Source organism: Micromesistius poutassou, assembly GCF_964030765.1.
Source record: "Micromesistius poutassou genome assembly, chromosome: 4".
NCBI lineage: Eukaryota > Metazoa > Chordata > Actinopteri > Gadiformes > Gadidae > Micromesistius > Micromesistius poutassou.
The window spans coordinates 15742288-15760204 of NC_140274.1; the positions used below are offsets into that span (position 1 = coordinate 15742288).

Below are 17917 nucleotides of genomic sequence, written 5' to 3' on the forward strand. Positions count from 1 at the left end.
TCTCTCTCTCCTCTCTCTCTCTCTCTCTCTCTTCATGTCTGTCCTTCTCATTCTCTCTCTTCTGTCTGTTGTTCAGGGTCTTCATGTCTGTCCCCTCTCTGTTTGTGTATTTCTCTCTCTCTCTCTCTCTCTCTCTCTCTCTCTCTCTCCAGCTGTCCCAGAATGTTTCGTAAGAGTGAAAAGTTATTCATTTCTGCGTTTTGATTTGAGGGTACAAATCAGAGCGGAGCGGCGGCGTACAGCGCCGCTGAAACGCCCCCCCCCCCCCCCCCCCCATTAGCGCACGGTGTGCGGTGTCATTTGCATTAAAGACGACGGAGGTCCCTTTAAACGGGGGGTTGGGGGGCTGAATGGCGTGGATTGGGAGGTCGTAGCTCAGACGGGCCCTTTGTCAGCAGGTGAAAGCTTTGTAAATGTGGCGCCGGATTGTTGAAGCCTCTCGCACTCCAAAGTGTCCAGGGCCGCTTCCAGGAAAAAGCTGAGGGGGACCCCCTGCCTCGAGCCCCTGGATTGACCCCCTCCCCAACCCCCCAGCCCCACCCTACCCTACCCTCCCCCTCCCCTCCCCTCCTCAATAGAGTGGTAGAGAGACACAGAGACAGAGGGAGGGAGAGAGACTTTTCCTGTATTAGCCTTCCGTCTTGATCAAGCAACAAGAACCAACAAAGCACTAATTATCAATGCCTTCAGAGAGAGCTACACAATGCTTTGGTCACAACGCTCCCACCCACCCTCCCTCTCTCCCTCCCTCTCTCCCACCCACCCACTCCCCTCCTCCTCTCTCCCAGCCACCCCTCCTCCTCCTTCCCAGTCAAGACAAGACGTAATTAGATGGGCGAAACTGTGTCTGAAGTTGTTCAAACGTTCTTTTAAGGAATTTGTTTTTCTTTCTCTTTTGGATGGATCATTGATGTGTCTCTCATGGGATAAATGTAAAAAAGTAGGGGCAGAAAAGCAATAGTGTTGATTGTTTACCAAAAAAGTTTTAGACATTATTGACGTTTTTAATGGGTTGTCGTTCCGGGTCACTGGTTTCTGGTGATGAATGTCCTCGGTAACAAAGAGCAGGGCGGCCATCCACTGTTTTCAATGACACTTCCTCCACCACCTTCTACACATTAAACCTTCTTACCAGTGTTATTAAGGGTATATGTATGGAAATTCTACTTTAATTTTTTTTTTTTTTTACATGTATATCGTTTTTTTTGTCCTTTTGTCAAGACGGCCGAACGTCTTAGCTTACTGGCTACATCTGCCAGTATGGGTCACTTGAGGTTAGGATGGGTTAAGTTAGAAGATTAAGAAGATGGCACAAAGCCTTAATTGAGCCAATTGATTGTCACCATGGTTGACCCTAAAAGCCTGAGTCAAATTACTTACTATTTACTACTATTTAGTAGTTCTATAAGCAGATGCTTTTATCCATTTGGATTTGAAGTGAATTCAGATTAAAAGCATCTGAAGGCATCTTGAACAGGGATGCTGACCCAGGACATTGGAGGGTGTCGACCCATGACTGTCACAGCTGGGAGTTGAACATCATCCCGACCGCCACACGAACCGAACTAGAGTGATACAAGGCTTCTGCAATTCTGGTGGTGATCCGACTCATTCTTGTCTTCTCAATGTCGTCTCATGTATCGTGCATCTGTTGTGTTGTTGTCTTGCAGTCACCTGGACCAGTCGACCACGTGGCAGGACCCCAGGAAGGCCCTGCTGCAGATGAACCAGGCCCCGCCCCCCAGCACCGTCCCCGTTCCCCAACAGAACCTCATGAACCCGGCCACTGGTGCGTGATGCAGATACTCCGTGTGACGACATGAAGTTTGACAGGAAAAGCGTTGCCCATATTAGGACTGTTTGTTGCAAATTTCGCACATATAAAGAAATGGCACTTTGGGGGGGTGGGGCTTGATTTGTTTTCGATCCGTATTGTTTAACAATTTAAGTTGTTTTGAAGTTTTATCATCAGCGACTCCTAGCTCCTTACATTTACTATTCGGTCTCCCCCCGGTTTCACATCACATATGTATCCTTTATATATCACATTGACAAACAAGATAACAGGTTTATAATAATTATTATTAAACATAATTACCAGTGTTCAATCCCTCCCAGTCTTTATGACCTTGAGATATTAAGGAAGGGGGCTTGGGGGAGCTCAGTTCATACATGCCGCGGAGGCCCGGCGTGGGGCTATTCCGTGTGACTGCTTGGAATTTGCCCTGGGTGGGGGTTAGCCTAGCGTCAGACGTGACCGGTCCTGCCCGACACGTTCACAAATCCTTTCCCATGCACAGGGATCTGGGCGCTTCACCTTTTTCCCTGTCTTTTGTATGTATGGATGTGTATTTGTGTCTGTGGTTGTATGCATTTGTGTGTGTGTTGTCCCCCCTCCCCCCCCCCACCCCCCGATGTCATGTTTTCTTTCTAGCGCAAAGGTGGTAATTTAATAATTAATTAAACGGTCATTTAATTGAAGGATTCATTTTTGCACTTACACAACAACGTAGCAACATTTGAAACGTGTGTGTGTGGGGTGTAGTACAGCGAAACACAAAAACGAAATCCCATTGTGATTATACTTCAAGTCCACATGATTTATGTGTAGAAGAAGTACAACAAAGACGTTTATAAAAAAATGAAAAAAATAATAATAATAATTGTTTTGATAGCTTATTATCGTTCCTCGGTTTAATATAACACACTTCTGCTAAATTCCACTCCAATTTTAAGTGGCAAAAACGGAGATTGTAATTGTAGTGTAAGGTTTCCTATAAAGGGAGGACATTCTGCCTGTGTGTCCTGGACTTATCTAAACTAACTGTCCCATCTGTCTGGGTGACCCACAGGTACGCTTCCCGACGGCTGGGAACAGGCCATTACATCAGAGGGGGAAATTTACTACATTAATCACAAGAACAAGACCACTTCCTGGCTGGACCCCCGCCTCGACTCACGCTTTGGTACGCTCCACCACACCTCGTGTTTACATTGTTGATAGGGTTTCATGGTTTTTATAGGGACCTGGAATTGAAACAGAAAGTAATAATATTGTAGTTATTGTTGTATTTACTCATGAGTACAGTTCTTTTGTAAAAGTTAACCTTTTTTGCAGAATCGAAATCACAGCTTTGGCTTAATGTCAAAATCTTGATATATTTACTTAAAGCTGTGCTTTTTCCCTCCAGAAAAAACATATAGCCCTATTTATATATAAATCCCTCTCCTAATACAGAGCTCTTTTGGACTTGCCCTATTTCAAACCCCTATTTTCTTAAAGGCACATTTCAACACACTCCCATCTCCTCACTAGCCTGCGCCTGAGACGTCGTAACAGCGGAAACATGGCGCCTGGCCTTTTGTTGGTCGTTTATAGTGTTTCAGCAACAGCTGAGTAAGACATTAATCCCACGGACACAGATAGTTTCACAGCAAGCTTGCTAGTAGGCTAGCTGTGTGTGTTGTTTGTTGAACAAGTGACAGACCCAGGTAAAAGTAAACAGTGTTTTCTCTCTCTCTCTCTCTCTCTCTTGCTCTCTCTCTCTCTTTCTCTCTCTCTCATATTCTCTCTCTCTCTTTCTCTCTCTCTCTACCACCATGGGAATGGGCTAATCCCTCTGTGTGAATGTGGTGAGAGCACTCTCTCTCCCTCTCGCTCCACCTCTCTCTCTCTCTCCTGCTTATGTCACTGCGATTCACTCACGCTCCAGCTCCCCCCCCCCCCGCCCCCCCTCACTCTCTCTCTCTCTCTCTCTCTCTCTCTCTCTCTCTCTCTCTCTCTCTCTCTCTCTCTCTCTCTCTCTCTCTCTCTCTCTCTCTCTCTCTCTCTCTCTCTCTCTCTCTCTAGCTCTCTCGCCGTCCGTCCCGCCAGGTTCATGTGTGAACAAGCACACAGGCCTGTGATCTGTTTAATTTGACTGTTATTGTTGCCCAGGCGGTCGGGGCACTTCTCTCTCTTTAGCGAGGCGAGGTTGTGTTTTCATCCTCTCTCGACCGTGCCCACAGCGTGCACGTGGAAAGTGGTGCACATGGGAAAGTGCTAGTGCACAGGGGGGGAAACTGTCGGTGCACGTCGGAAAGTTCAAGTGCACGTGTAAAAAGTGATCGTGCACGTGGAGCACGCTCGTGCACGGTCGGGGGAGAATGCAAGTGCGAGGGTAAACAGTGCGCAGGAGGAAGCGTGGCGCACGAGGGAGAGCGCTCGTGCACAAAACTTTTCCCCGTGCACCAGCGCGGAAAGTGCTTGTGCACGGGCGTAACAAGAGGAGCGGGGCAGCTGGCCCGGGATGGCGGCTCCAACTCTTTGAAGATTTACAAGTCTTGAACACACACATGGTGGGCCCCTGAAATAGAGGGGCGGCTGGCTTAACCCCTTACGCGGCTGCTGGTGTTCTTACATGATAGAAAGAGACTATAGTGTGTCACTCGCTTCCATTTTGAAAAAGACTCTTCACATCTTCCTTTGGTTTCTGTACATTCTCTCGCACTGCTGCCAGCAGAGAGCTTGTAACTGTCCACGGGGGTTTGGAAAACACAATACGATACGTTGTGTCTGACAAACCTTTTTCAATGTTTGTTTTGGACATCTTTTCAGTTTTTTTTTGCTTAAACAACAAGTTGTTTGTGTTTCAAGGCATGGGAACAAACTGGTTAGTGCCGGTGAGCGACTCCAAACGCTGCCCCCCCCCCCCTACAATCATAAACCAGCTGTTGCTGCTGCTAATGAGTGCTAGCTTGAGTTAGCTTCATGGGTCCTTTAGCGTAGCGCTGCTTTAGTGTAGCTTACCCTACCCCCCTCCTCCCCTCCACCCGGCCCCCCCTGTATGAGGCCCGGCGCAGGCAGAGCTCCACTCCAGACAGACCTGAATATCTGCCAGGCCGCTTTCTTCTGCGCTCCAACTCTTAATCGGTTGCAGACATTTCCAGTCAAAGAGTCGCTGATGTAAAAACAGGGGGAGGGGCGGAGAGGGAGGAGGGGAGGGGTGTAGGAACACAGACACACAAACACAGACGTACATGTGCCCATGCACGCACGCACAGGCACGCACGCGCATGCACACGCACGCACACACACACACACACACACACACACACACACACACACACACACACACACACACACACACACACACACACACACTCATGGAGGTGAAGTTGTAAACAATCTGTGCTTAGGCATACAGTTGTACCAATTAAAGCAAATCAAAATAGGACCAACTATTATGTGTTGAAGTGGTATTGTTTTCTTCTTTTAATGCTGCAACTTTGGCTAGAATGATCATTAGCATGTATGTAAGCTAGCATGTAGTTCCTTGAGCAACAGGACCGTTGGAAGTGCTCAACCTAGCCTCTGCTTTGGCACTGGCTTAATGATGATGTCATGCTCATCAAGTGGTCATCTTTTCCACTCCTGCTCATTCTGCTGACTACTATGTGTGTAACCATGGGCTGTCCACCAAGAACATGACAGAGTATATTGCTTTTGTTTCATTTGCACGCAAGTCAAACCCATCCGATTAGGCCATCCATCGGGCAAAGAAATCTGGCCTCAGTCTAACCTGGCTGTTAGACACACAGACGTTTTTTCACCTCAAAACGTACACAAAAGTCGACGCTGTAGGCTACCGCTTATCCCGGATCTTACAGGAGCAACAAAACATTGAAACCCAAAACAAAAAGAAGAGATAAGAGTCTGTATTTTAGCTTCACACTATTTATTCCTGAACTGTTCAATCTTAATCTCAGAGAAAGAACACCTTAGCAAGAAACCCCCGTTGTTCTCTTCGCTTTTTCGTTATTCGTCATTTGACTTGTTAAATAGACAGTCGGCAAATATTGGCCCGGGCTTCAAAGCAGTCCGTCCAGACCGGCCTTTTCTGCACTAGGCCCACGGTTGGCCCCTGGTCGCACTGCGGCGTAAAAATGTCCCCCAGTGTGATAGAGGGAGATAAGGGGCTGTGCTGGCGGCGAGTTGCGCTGCAAAGGTGCGTGGAGAAGACAAAAGGCAGACGGCGTTACGTCTTATCTCCCACAGCGACTATCACCGCCACCCGTACTCTGGCTGGGGCCCAAACCCCCCCCCCCCCCCCCCCCCCGCCCCCCGCCCCCCGTCTAACACACACACACACACACGCACACACAAACACACACAGACTAGTACGCTTACAAACAAACACACACAATGACTACCACATACACAAATAAGGGCTATCACGCATACACTCTCTCTCACACACACACACACACACACACACACACACACACACACACACACACACACACACACACACACGCACGTTCTCACTTGTCTGTATGTTTACACTAGATCGAAAGAAAGAAAGAAAGAGAGAGAAGAAAGGAGTGTTGGAGCAGATTGTTGATTGTGTGTGTGTGTGTGTATGTATGTATAATTCTATCAGTGTGGCCTAGAGCTGAACCTGTACTCTTTAATCTCCCCCCCCCCACTCCCGCAAGCTCCACTTCCAGACCACTGACAACAGCTACAGTCGCCTGTCTGAGAAGGACAGTGTGGGAGAGAGAGGGAGTGAGAGGGATAGAGAGACCTTGACTTCTTAGCACAGTGGAAACTCAGGAGGAACATTGCGTGCGTGTACCTCGACACTACGATCTTGAATCCTGTGTGTGTGTGTGTGTGTGTGTGTGTGTGTGTGTGTGCAGACGCATGCATGCCTGTAGATTGCTCCCACTGCGCCCCTTCAAAGTGGAACAGTTGTGAACATGGATCAAACATCCTCTTTCACGCCTTGTGTGTCTCAGCTACACGTCGACCACCACTTACGGTCACTAGTGCAGGAGATCTGCTCAGGGGTCAGATCTGCTCCAGAGAAACTGACCTCTGATATTGATACGGATATTTCAATCCATCCCCTTTTTAATCATTTAATCTTGTCAGATTTTATCACACACTTCTCTTTACGACGTGCCTTCGGAGCACTGAAACCTTTTGACATTCACACTCAAGTTATCCTGCCCATCCCACCGTGTGTGTGTGTGTGTGTGTGTGTGTGTGTGTGTGTGTGGTTGAGCAACCCTCGATTGGAGGCGGTGGGGGGGGGGGGGGAGTTGGGTGTTGGCGGGGGAGGGGCCCTGAGCTGGGGTCCATTCAGCTCCAGAGATAGTGTAAACAGACAATGATTGACTGATGATGAGAAAGGTGCCGGGGAGGCCGGGGCCCCACGGTGACGAGCCCCTCCCCCCCCCCACCTCCCACCCAGCCCCCCCCCCCGAGCATGAAAACCACAGCCCTGTCAAGCCTTTGTTTTCCTTGTCGCCTCGAGCAAATACGTAAACACCCCAAGTCACTGGTTCCACTACTGTAACACCACCGCTGGCCGAGCTGTCTGTCTGTGTGTATATCTCTCTCGCTCTCTCTCTCAATTCAATTCAAATTAAATTCTAAAACGCTTCATTGGCATGAGAAAAAAACATTCAACAACCACCCAACAACCACCACACTCCTCCCATCTGGGGGTGCTGTGTACCAAAAGGTTTTATTGGGGTACCAGCTGTTGAGCTTTTTTACCCTCCTTCAAACAAACAAAGCATTGATATTGAAAACAGGTACTCTGTGTTTGATACCATCACCTTGTTTCACTTCATCCACACTGAAACATAATGCTAACAAGATGCTAACTAAATGTTTTGGAACAATGATGTAATTTGTAAATTTAGAAAACCTGTGCTGTTCGTGTGGGTGTGTGTGTGTGTATCATTATGTCTGTGTGTGTGTCTGTCTGTGTGCGTGCCTCTTCAGCTCGGTGAATCCTAACGTGTGTAAGTGTGTTGCCCAGACATCATGCCAGGGTTAGCAGGGCAAGGCGTCCTCTATATGAGAGAGAGAGAGAGAGCGAGAGAGAGCGAGAGCGAGAGCGAGCGAGAGAGAGATGATCTGTAGCCGGTTTGTCGTGAAGTAAATGAGGAAGACAATGAGGAGCAGTCATGTGCGTGAGGCAACGTGCTGCAGAGCTAACAAAAGGCCTGTCTGAGAGACGCAGGGCGAGGGAGGGCGGGACAGCCCTGTGGGAGGTCAGGTCTTACAGGAACAGAGAGGCTCTTCTGTCAACCCCCGCGACAACAACCTGCTCCGCGGGTTCATCTCTGGAGGACCTCCTCATCGTCGTCCTCCTCTCTGTGACGGTTTCCTAGTCGGCTTACTCGCTGAACGGCTTGTTGTAAATCTGGGACGGGTCACTGGAGACCAAAAAATAAACGAGTGATTGTAATTGGAGCCGGTTTAACAAAACAAATGCATTCACACTCTCAATGCGGGTTATTCAAATGTTGAATCATGAAAAACCAGTTGGATTAATTATAACTGTACGGACCTGACTTACTATTTCAAAATAAAATGCCATGAAGGTTCAAAGTTGACAGCTAGCTAGCATCTATCTTCTGACTTGCGTCTTGTTTGCTTGTTTCATATGGTTCTCATGGAAAATATGAAGAGAAGATTTTATCACGGTAGAATGTGGTCTTCAAGTACAACCGTTCTATTTTCCCAGATCCTATCCTGTGGTAGTTCAGGCTTCACAAACTGATGTGGTTTGTGAAGGTCTTAGCATTACTGGCTTATGCTAGTTCCTAAACCCATTCACTACCTTCTGTTTTATGCCTTGTCTAGCTATCAATGCGATGCACCGATTGCTTTGCATTGACAATTCCTGTGTCTCCCTCCCACACCTGCAGCTCTGAACCAGCAGCGGATTACCCAGAGTGCACCAGGGAAGCAGGGCGGTCCACTGCCCAGCGGCATCATGGGAGGGAACAGCCAGCTGAGGCTACAGCAGCTGGAGAAGGAGAGGCTGAGGCTGAAGCAGCAGGAGCTTCTCAGACAGAGACCGCAGGTAAGTGAAGACATACCCAACGCAGTCACCACGACAACCAACACCTCCAACTCCACCGCGACCAGAATCATCACCACCATCACCACTACCCCCGCCACCATCACAAATATAACCATGCCTACCATCGCCTCCCCAACCATCATGCTCACCATCACCACCATCACCTACACCGTTCACTCATTAGGCACAACCACTGTCAATCGGCCACCAGTCAAACTGCATGTGGTCTGTTTAATAAGTAAAGGGCATAAGTAAAATAGTTTTAGGAAAGTAGTAGATACACTCAGTAACTCAACAGTTGTTAAACTAGCAGTCTTTTAGCATACTTTTGTTAAAACAATGTTTTAGGGGGGTGCTGGGGAAGTCACAAGATTTGAGGGGAACTCTTTAAAGTGTGCGGAACCCTTGGCTAGAGTCCGTCGACCAAACATCAACAAAAGGGGTGAATCTTCGAATGCAATCATCCCTCCGACCATGGGCCTCTTTACTCTGCCGGCAGAGATTGATCGGACCGGCTCAATTGATGTAAGATATAGTTTACAGTCGAGGGTTGGTGAGTCACCGGCCCTTTATCACTTCCTGACAATGCCGTGTGACAGCGGAGCCCACGCAGGGTAGTGCGGTTCAGCCATTTACTCAAGGCTGTGTCACACACCAGCAGAAAACACCAGCGCACACTTTATGAATGAGGGCTCCGCTCTGTCTGTTTACACACAGCTTCACGCTGTTACTTTGAAAATCACTGTTTGGGATGGGCCCCCACGTGCAATCAAAGCCACGCAACAGAAAGACAGTCTTTGCCCGAGGGAGGGGGGTGGATTCCAGAAAGACAGCCTCTACTGGTTGTCTCTTCTTAGGAAGTTGTATTAAAAGTGAAATACTCATTAGGGCTTTTGTTATGATTTATAAAAGGATAGGGACACTAACTAACACAACTAATGACATGGGTTATGGTTTGAATTCTCCAGCAGCAGGACACTCTCTTCACACAAATGTGTCTTTCACAAATAAGAAAATAAAAAAATAAAAAATATATAAGGTTTTTGTATACTAGCTTACTATATACTTTGAATAGAAGTAATGAAATGTTTACTCAAAAATATTTTAGACTTGAGGCCTCAGGCTCATAACTGTTCTCACAAATGGACAGATTATGAAATAACAAATTACACAGTGGGATGAAAGTTAGACTTTTGACCGGAAGCCATGGACACACCCGAATATAAAAATATACCCCAAGATTGCAAAAGTGTGAAGTTTGTAGCAACTTCCCCGTCATGACCCAGACAGCCCGAGTACATCAGTCGTCCCAAAATATATTTATATAAATTTAAAAAAGAGTGCTGTGCGATTAAAGAAAGCCACAAGCTGTTTACAGTACACAGCCCTACCAATCAGCCCTAATCACTACCAGGCAGCCCACATGTGTGCGTGGGATTCAAGGAGGTGAAAAAAAAAAGAAGTTCCTGTTGCTCAAGAAGGAAAAATCATCAGTTAGCCTTCTAGCGCCTCTCAAAGAGAGGAAAAAAACAAAACATAGGAAGACAAAGGAAAAATACAGAAAATACAACTGACAAAACAGGGGGAAAAAAACGCAGATCTACCCTGAAACCTTTGTTCTAAAAAGAGCTAATGAAGTCATACACCCCCCCCCCCACTCCTTCCCTTTCCCCTCTCAACCTCCTCCTCCTCCTCCATTTTTTTCCCTAGAGGACATGGAGTCCATTTCCTTCTGCTAATACAGGCCTGCGCTAACCGCCAGGGCTCACCGCTAGGCTAAGAGCTAGCGGTAACCCAACACTCGGTCTAAACGCGTCACATCCCACTAGCTGCCTCCCTGATGTTGTCCTTGGCTCTCACTGACTTTAATGAAATCTCGGCCGGTGCACATAAAACCCGGCTGACCTCAACCCAGTCAAGGACATGAAACTCTCCTCGAGTGGAAAAAAAAAATAGAAAGAAAGAACCAGAAACCTTCAATCCTGCCTAAACTCCCCGTCTGGGAGTTCGTGTCGGACACTGTGTGTCCACAGAGAACCACGACTGTTATCTCCTTGTTATGTAACTAGAAACTCTGGACCAAACGTTGAGGGTCTAGATGTGTGTGTGTGTGTGTGTGTGTTTAAAATACTCATGACGGCTTCTCATACTCTGTATCTCCATATCATAACCACATGTGGTGCGCCGTCCATGGCTGCTCATGACTTGGATATGCATTGTTCAGATTGTTTAGAAACCTCTGATGGCGTTCTTTGACGGTTCTCCGCCTCACGTTCTTTACGAGACACGTTTGGAACGACAACGTCAACCTCATACAGCTCATGCCAACTCATTTTTGTGTCCTGGATCTTCAGGAGCTGGCGCTACGTAACCAGCTGCCCACCAGCATGGAGCAGGACCCCGCCAGCATCCCCAACTCTGTGTCCTCCCCCATGGCCCAAGACGCCCGCACCATGACCGCCAACAGCTCTGACCCCTTCCTCAACAGGTCCGTCCCACGCACGCACGCACGCACGCACGCACACACACACACACACACACACACACACACACACACACACACACACACACACACACACACACACACACACACACACACACACACACACACACACACACACACACACACACTCACGTGCACTCACATGCACACAGATATACAGACACACACACACAGACACACACACACACACACGTGCACTCACATGCACACAGATATACAGACACACACACACACGCTCTTGACTACAGATATACACACACACAAATTCATACATACATTCATGCTTGCATACATATCGACATATCTCTACATTGATGCATAGATAGACACAAACACGCACACACATTCATACAAACACATGGTCATTTCACACAGTCAATTCCTTTTAAGTCTGAGTGGACCATATCAGCGGCAGAGATAAGAAGAAGTTAAGCGGAAGGGTGTGGGGGGGGTGGAAGGAGGGGAGGGTGGGAGGCGATCGACACAGTTGTTGTTCTGGGCTCGGCTTGTCATGCCTTGGCTCTTTTTTCCCGTTGAAGGGAGAGAGGGGAGGGAGGGGGAGGGAGGAGAAGGGAGGGAGTCTCGGTGTGTGGTTCTTGAGGTTTCACAAGCCGTAACAAACAGCCGCCCTTCCCAGGGCTTAACCCTGTTCACATGGTAATGAGTAATCAGAGGTTCAGGGAGGGGGGCTGGACCTCTGTGGGCGCACTGGCGGCCTCTTGTGGTTGACGCTGGTAGTGACAGAGGCTACAGTTAGCAGAGCTAAACTACAACATTGTGGAGGGGCCTAACAGGTAGCTACATGTAGCCATGACTGACAGTTATTTATATAAAATGGTATCCTCCGACATATTACTTATTTAATACATTTTCTATTTATTTTTCATTTCTATGAACGTACTCTAATTTCTGCGGTGATGTTGGCATTTCCCAGCTGGGATTAATAAAGTACTTAAAATAATTGATCTCATGTTAAAGGAATAAAATGTTGTCAGTTTGTGTCTCGATGAGAAGTGACACCAGGACCCACTGAGGAACACACACACACACACACACACACAACGACACGCACACAGAACGCTGCACCAGAACGCAGAGAAGTGTTCATTCAGGTCACGTGGTCACGAGTGTCACGCCGCACAGAGACTATTATGGGATGTAAGTTTCCCTGGCGGTCCCAGGGCCTAGGAGCCGTGTGACTGGCGGTTCTGAATAGAAAACGGGCCATGTGAACATGTGGTCCAGTCTGTGGACCAGGGGCCCTAATCTCTCATGTCCCCCTCCTCCTCCCGGTCCCCGGCCCCTGCAGCCCCCCCCCCCCACCCGACACGCCTCTGCTCTCACAATAGACTTATTCATCTGCTGCTGCAACCATGGGCCGCGTACATATTTTTCTCTGCTAATTAGTATAGGCTTGTCAAATCTCTCTCTCTCTTGCTCTCTCTTACTCTCTCTCTCTCTCTCTCTTTCTATGTGTCTCTCTTGTTCTCAGTTTTTTTTTCTCTCTCTTTTTCTTTTCTCAAACCTCCTCCCTTCCTCTCACTTTCTTTTCTTTTTCCCTCTCTCTCTGTCTCCCTCTCCCTCTCTCTGATTCCCCCTCTCTCGCTCCAGTTAATTTCCTACTCCTATAATGTACAGAAAAGTTACAGGGAGGTGGGGCTAGCTTATCCAACGCACACTCTGTCATTGGGTTCACAGTTACATTGGGTTTGAGTTAATTCTTGCGTTTCAGCGTAGAGCTCCTCTACGCGTTGCAGGTGCGGCTCTACCCATCGGGTAGTCTAGTCGGTCAGGGTCTAGTGCCAAGGGTGTTCACCTCCCAGCCCTAAGGTTCTGGTTCTGTTTGATCCCTAATGTCCTCAGCCAAACCTGTGGGCAGCCTTGAGCAAGCAGCTCAAGGCTGCTCTTTCCTTATGTAAAGCACTGTGAGTGGCCTTGTGTTTGTTTATATAAATAAACATGCCTTGCCTTGCATGGCCTTAATGACATCTATATGAATTCAGTGGAATAAAAAGAAAGTGTGGCTTGGGATGAAAGTGTGCAGCTAAATCAGTGTATTCCCAAGTACCACTTCATCCAACCCAAACCACAATGATTTCCTTTGAACTGAATCATTTTGTCATCATTATCATCAATAGTGTAGGAATGTCAAATGGAATAAGCCAAGGCGTATACATTTTTCTTTGGAAAGGATAACAAAACGAAAGCTACATCCATACGCGCTGCACGCACACAGATCCCTGTGCCTAATGACGCCATAGTAAACGGTATGCGCCATGTTTCTCTCACAGCGGGACGTACCACTCCAGGGACGAGAGCACGGACAGCGGTCTGAGCATGAGCAGCTACAGCGTCCCTCGCACGCCAGACGACTTCCTCAACAGCGTGGATGAGATGGACACAGGTGAGGCTTCCTCCAACTATCTCCCTGGATTTGGAGCAAAGTTAAAAAACTTAAAACAAAGGTTTAAACTAATCAGAGCTCCGAACGGACAATCACATCGCATCTAATCCCTTGCTTGTGTGTGTGTGTGTGTGTGTGTGTGTGTGTGTGTGTGTGTGTGTGTGTGTGTGTGTGTGTGTGTGTTATAGGTGACTCTCTCCCAGCTTCCATGGCAACGCAGCCCAGCAGCCGCTTCCCGGACTACCTGGACGCCATCCCGGGCACGGACGTGGACCTGGGCACCCTGGAGAGCGAGAGCATGGCGGTGGAGGGGGAGGAGCTGATGCCCAGCCTGCAGGAGGCACTGAGCTCGGACATCCTCAACGACATGGAGTCTGTGCTCGCCGCCACAAAGATCGACAAGGAGAGCTTCCTCACCTGGTTATAGGGAGGTGTGTCGAGGAGGTGGCAGGACGCGGCGTGCCCCGACCAACACCAAAGGGTTCTCCTCCTTGCTTACTCTCTCCCACCCACCTCACCCGCCCCCACCCCCCCCCCCCCCCGCCCCCGGAAAAAGCTTCACGCTTTCAGAACTGCCGCTTGCTGTGCAGCACGGAGGACGCATGGAAGACATTTCTCTCCGAGCTTTAGGACTTCTGATAACTCCAGACCAACCTCCTACGAGGAAGCGACGCTCCCCGCTTTTTTTCTTTGTTTTCGTATTCTTCTTCTTCTTCCCCTCCTCAAATGAGTTATCTCCTTTTTTTCGTTTGTTGTCTGCGTTTTTCAAGGCTGGCCCGTGAACAGACACATTTACTCCAGGGTCCCCCCTCGTTCCGTCTCTCGATCGCTCTCTCCTTCACTGCCTGTAGCCCAGCCAAGGGGCCTCGAACCTAGGGGCACGGACGCTAGCTTCTCCTGGGTGCCCCTGGTTCCTCGGGCTGCATTTAGGTCTGAATTACGACACAGAATCGGCCACCGCTCTCTAGCTTCCTGCGCTAATGGACTACAGCTGGCCTTTTTGTTCATTTGTTTTTTTTCTGTTTTACTTTTACTCTTTAACCTTTTGGTGAGCCTGAGAAACCAAAAATGGTGGAGTGCGAGGGACTGTTGGTGATAGGGGAGGGCGGGTGGTGGGCTGCCCAGTGTAGCCCCCAGAGGGGACCTGTTTGCCAGGTAAGAGTGGGGGCCCCATGACACCACTGCTTGGCTGTGCCAGCAAGTCGACGACAAACCTTCTTGTGTTTTTGTCAAATCAAGTGCCTTCAGTTGTTATTTCTTTTTGTTATTTCGTTTTTTGTTTTGGCGAGAAAGACGAGCAAAGCAAACAATTGCCAAGTTTCTGTTGCAGCAATAAGAAATATCTGAGAAGCTGTATTCGTAAACACATTCTATATAAACTCATGTTCGGTAATCAAATGTATTTCCTTTTTCTTTTTGTTAAAACTACACATAATACTGGGATTTTGGGAGTTATTTTTTTCTATTAAACCCTAGATTTTATTGCTTTTTTGTATCAGTCTTATCCAAGTCTAATTCATGATTTCGTTCTTGGTTTTCTTTTTCATTTTTCTCCATAATTGTTTATTTTAGCCTATTGCAGTTGTATTTTATCATAGATCAAATGACTGTGTGCTTTGTTTTCTTAGATGAATTAACGCTTTTCAAACAGGGTCAATATGTGTCGTTTCAGCCGACGAACAGATAACATGGAGATTGAGTCTTCAGCTGATAAATCAGTTCAGTTTTAATCCATTAGCCTTGCTCACTATTCACACAACCTATCTGATTATATAAGTGTGTGTGTGTGTGTGTATATATATATATATATATATATATATACATATACACAATTTGTACTGATGTTATCGTATAATGTCTAATGAACACATCTTTTTTTTTTCCATTGATAATGTTGGGATTAACCAAAAAAAAAAGTTACAAATATAGTTTGAAGTCATTGCTCAAGGTGGCACTGCTACAATGTGTGTATCAGACCAAGTAACACCGCCATGTTAGAAACTGGTCCTCTGTCTGTGGCCATGGTGAGTTTGAGGGCTGGGCTTGGACGTCTATAAGCAAGTCACGGTCTCATCACGGAGAAAACCGATAAAGAGGGTTGGCAGGTGGGGGGGTTGACAATTGTGAGCTACACAGGTTGTATAAACTCTCACAGAACAACGAAACAAATCAAGAAAAAAAAACAATCGGTTATAATTTCAGTCAGGAATTGAGACGGTTTCCAAAGATGTGTTTGTAATTTTATTTTGTCTTTTCTGCTTCCTACTTGGTGAATCCAGAAACAGTATGATTTGTAATCAAACTCCATATGGAACAAAACAACGAAAAAGTAAGATGTATAAGCTAATGTGAAACGATGTAGTGTTGGAGCGGACGGGTATGTAGAGCAGGGGGGACAGAGACCAGATGATTATAAGAGAGGTGGTTTGTATTTGCGTGACTAACCCTTGCATAGAAGGTCCCAGAGCAAATAAAACAAGAAGCCCCATTTCCTTCCTTCCTCGCCCCCACCCCCCCTACAATCTCTCGGGGGGCGGAGAGCCGCTGGTAGACAGATCGGATGGCATAGAAACCGAACAACAGAACTCATCTTCCTCAGATTATGTTGATACTGAAATGTTTACATGATGACTACATGCCTTTTTCGTATTACTGCAGTAATCAAACAAAACGACACGATTTGAACCTTCTTTCCTTGTGCGTTTAAGAGGCACTACAAGAAGCAACTTCAATAATAATGCCAGGGTTTAGGTTGGAAGTGGTAGTTTGAACTTGACGGAACTGTAAAGAACTACGAAGAGAACAAATGAATGATCGCTATACTGTTAGTTTAGATTGATGTTGTGGCTCGGTGTATTGACAATGGCTAGTGGAGGGTTAAAACAGTGTTTGAGAGAAAATGCAACTAAAATTACTTTTTAAAAGGCTGGTACACTACAGTGCTTGTACTGCACGGCTACAGTAATTTGACTAAACAATGAATTTTGTCACAAAAACATGATTTCTTTTTTGCTTAGTTAGTGTAGGGGTTGGGCATAGTAGTAGTGTCAGACTCATCGTAGCTGTAGAACTAATCACACAAGAGAATGATTTTGTATTTAGAGTTGTCTGAATGCCCATCAAAGGCAATTTGTGTTATCCAATAACAATCTCTTCATTTTTGATAGATAAATGTGCCTGTGTCCTAGAAACATGCATTCTGTTACACTATATTACATTATGAAACTTTGAAATTGGCCTTGAAATAAAATATATATACTTTGTGGTAAAATGTTCCGTGTGGTCGTTATGCTTAAATGCTCACTCTCACCCATCCCACCACACACCAATCGGATTCCTGTTGAATCATTCAAGCTAATTATAGTCAGGGGGCCAAAACTGATATTAAAACTTTGTCTGACACTTTTTGGTACAAGCATACAACCTATCCAGTATTCATATTTAACCCCTCAACATGTGTTCTAGCCAGGTTGTCAGCTTAGAAAATGTATTTTTGTCCATTTTAACACTATATTCTTAAAAGTGGTAAAAACTGATTTTTTTTCCAAAGTGCTTCCATTTTCTTCCATGTTACCTACTGTAATTTTGGGCAAATGTGCAATATAATCCAATTTATGTGATAGCATGATCATTAAAAAATAATAATCAACAAATACCACAAGAGTATCACACCACAAGGGGCACTGTTGTGTCCGCACAGCTGTGATTTGGCATGAGGCAGCATATCCAGTGAAGATGATCAGTGTCAACAGTCTGAACAAAACTTTATAAAGGAGTGAATCACACAACAGATTAACATGGTCTATTTGTCTACACAAACATTTACCTCAAGATTCTACCATCAAATGTTGCCAGAAACAGGTGAGCTAAACTGTTTTCCAACTAGCTATACTTCCCAGACAGATAGCTAGGCTAATTTACTTTATGAATTACTAGCTTACTTACTAATAGGGAAATTAAGTTTTGTGCAGATGTGTAATGGAAATATGTTTATCATTTATTAATTGTTAACCAGTTTGTTAGATAGCCAAGCCCTCAACTTATGTCAGATGACATTGTAGTGATCCACTCAGAAACCAATCAGACTAATGTAGTGAAACATTTATTTGCCTTTCAGATGAGATAGCATGGATCCAGAGGGAG

At 46.5% G+C, this 17917-nt stretch overlaps 1 protein-coding gene across 1 annotated transcript in view; it reads left to right on the top strand.

Moving 5' to 3' along the window:
* Positions 1–17006, top strand: part of yap1 (Yes1 associated transcriptional regulator) — a 28102-nt gene extending 11096 nt beyond the window's left edge. The window contains exons 3-8 of the mRNA XM_084466808.1: positions 1671–1789; positions 2853–2966; positions 8710–8867; positions 11222–11355; positions 13662–13774; positions 13963–17006. Of these exons, the coding sequence (XP_084322934.1) occupies positions 1671–1789; positions 2853–2966; positions 8710–8867; positions 11222–11355; positions 13662–13774; positions 13963–14201 (877 nt within the window). The 3' untranslated portion in view covers positions 14202–17006. The remainder of the gene's footprint in view (positions 1–1670; positions 1790–2852; positions 2967–8709; positions 8868–11221; positions 11356–13661; positions 13775–13962) is intronic.
* The last annotated feature ends 911 nt before the right edge of the window (positions 17007–17917 follow it).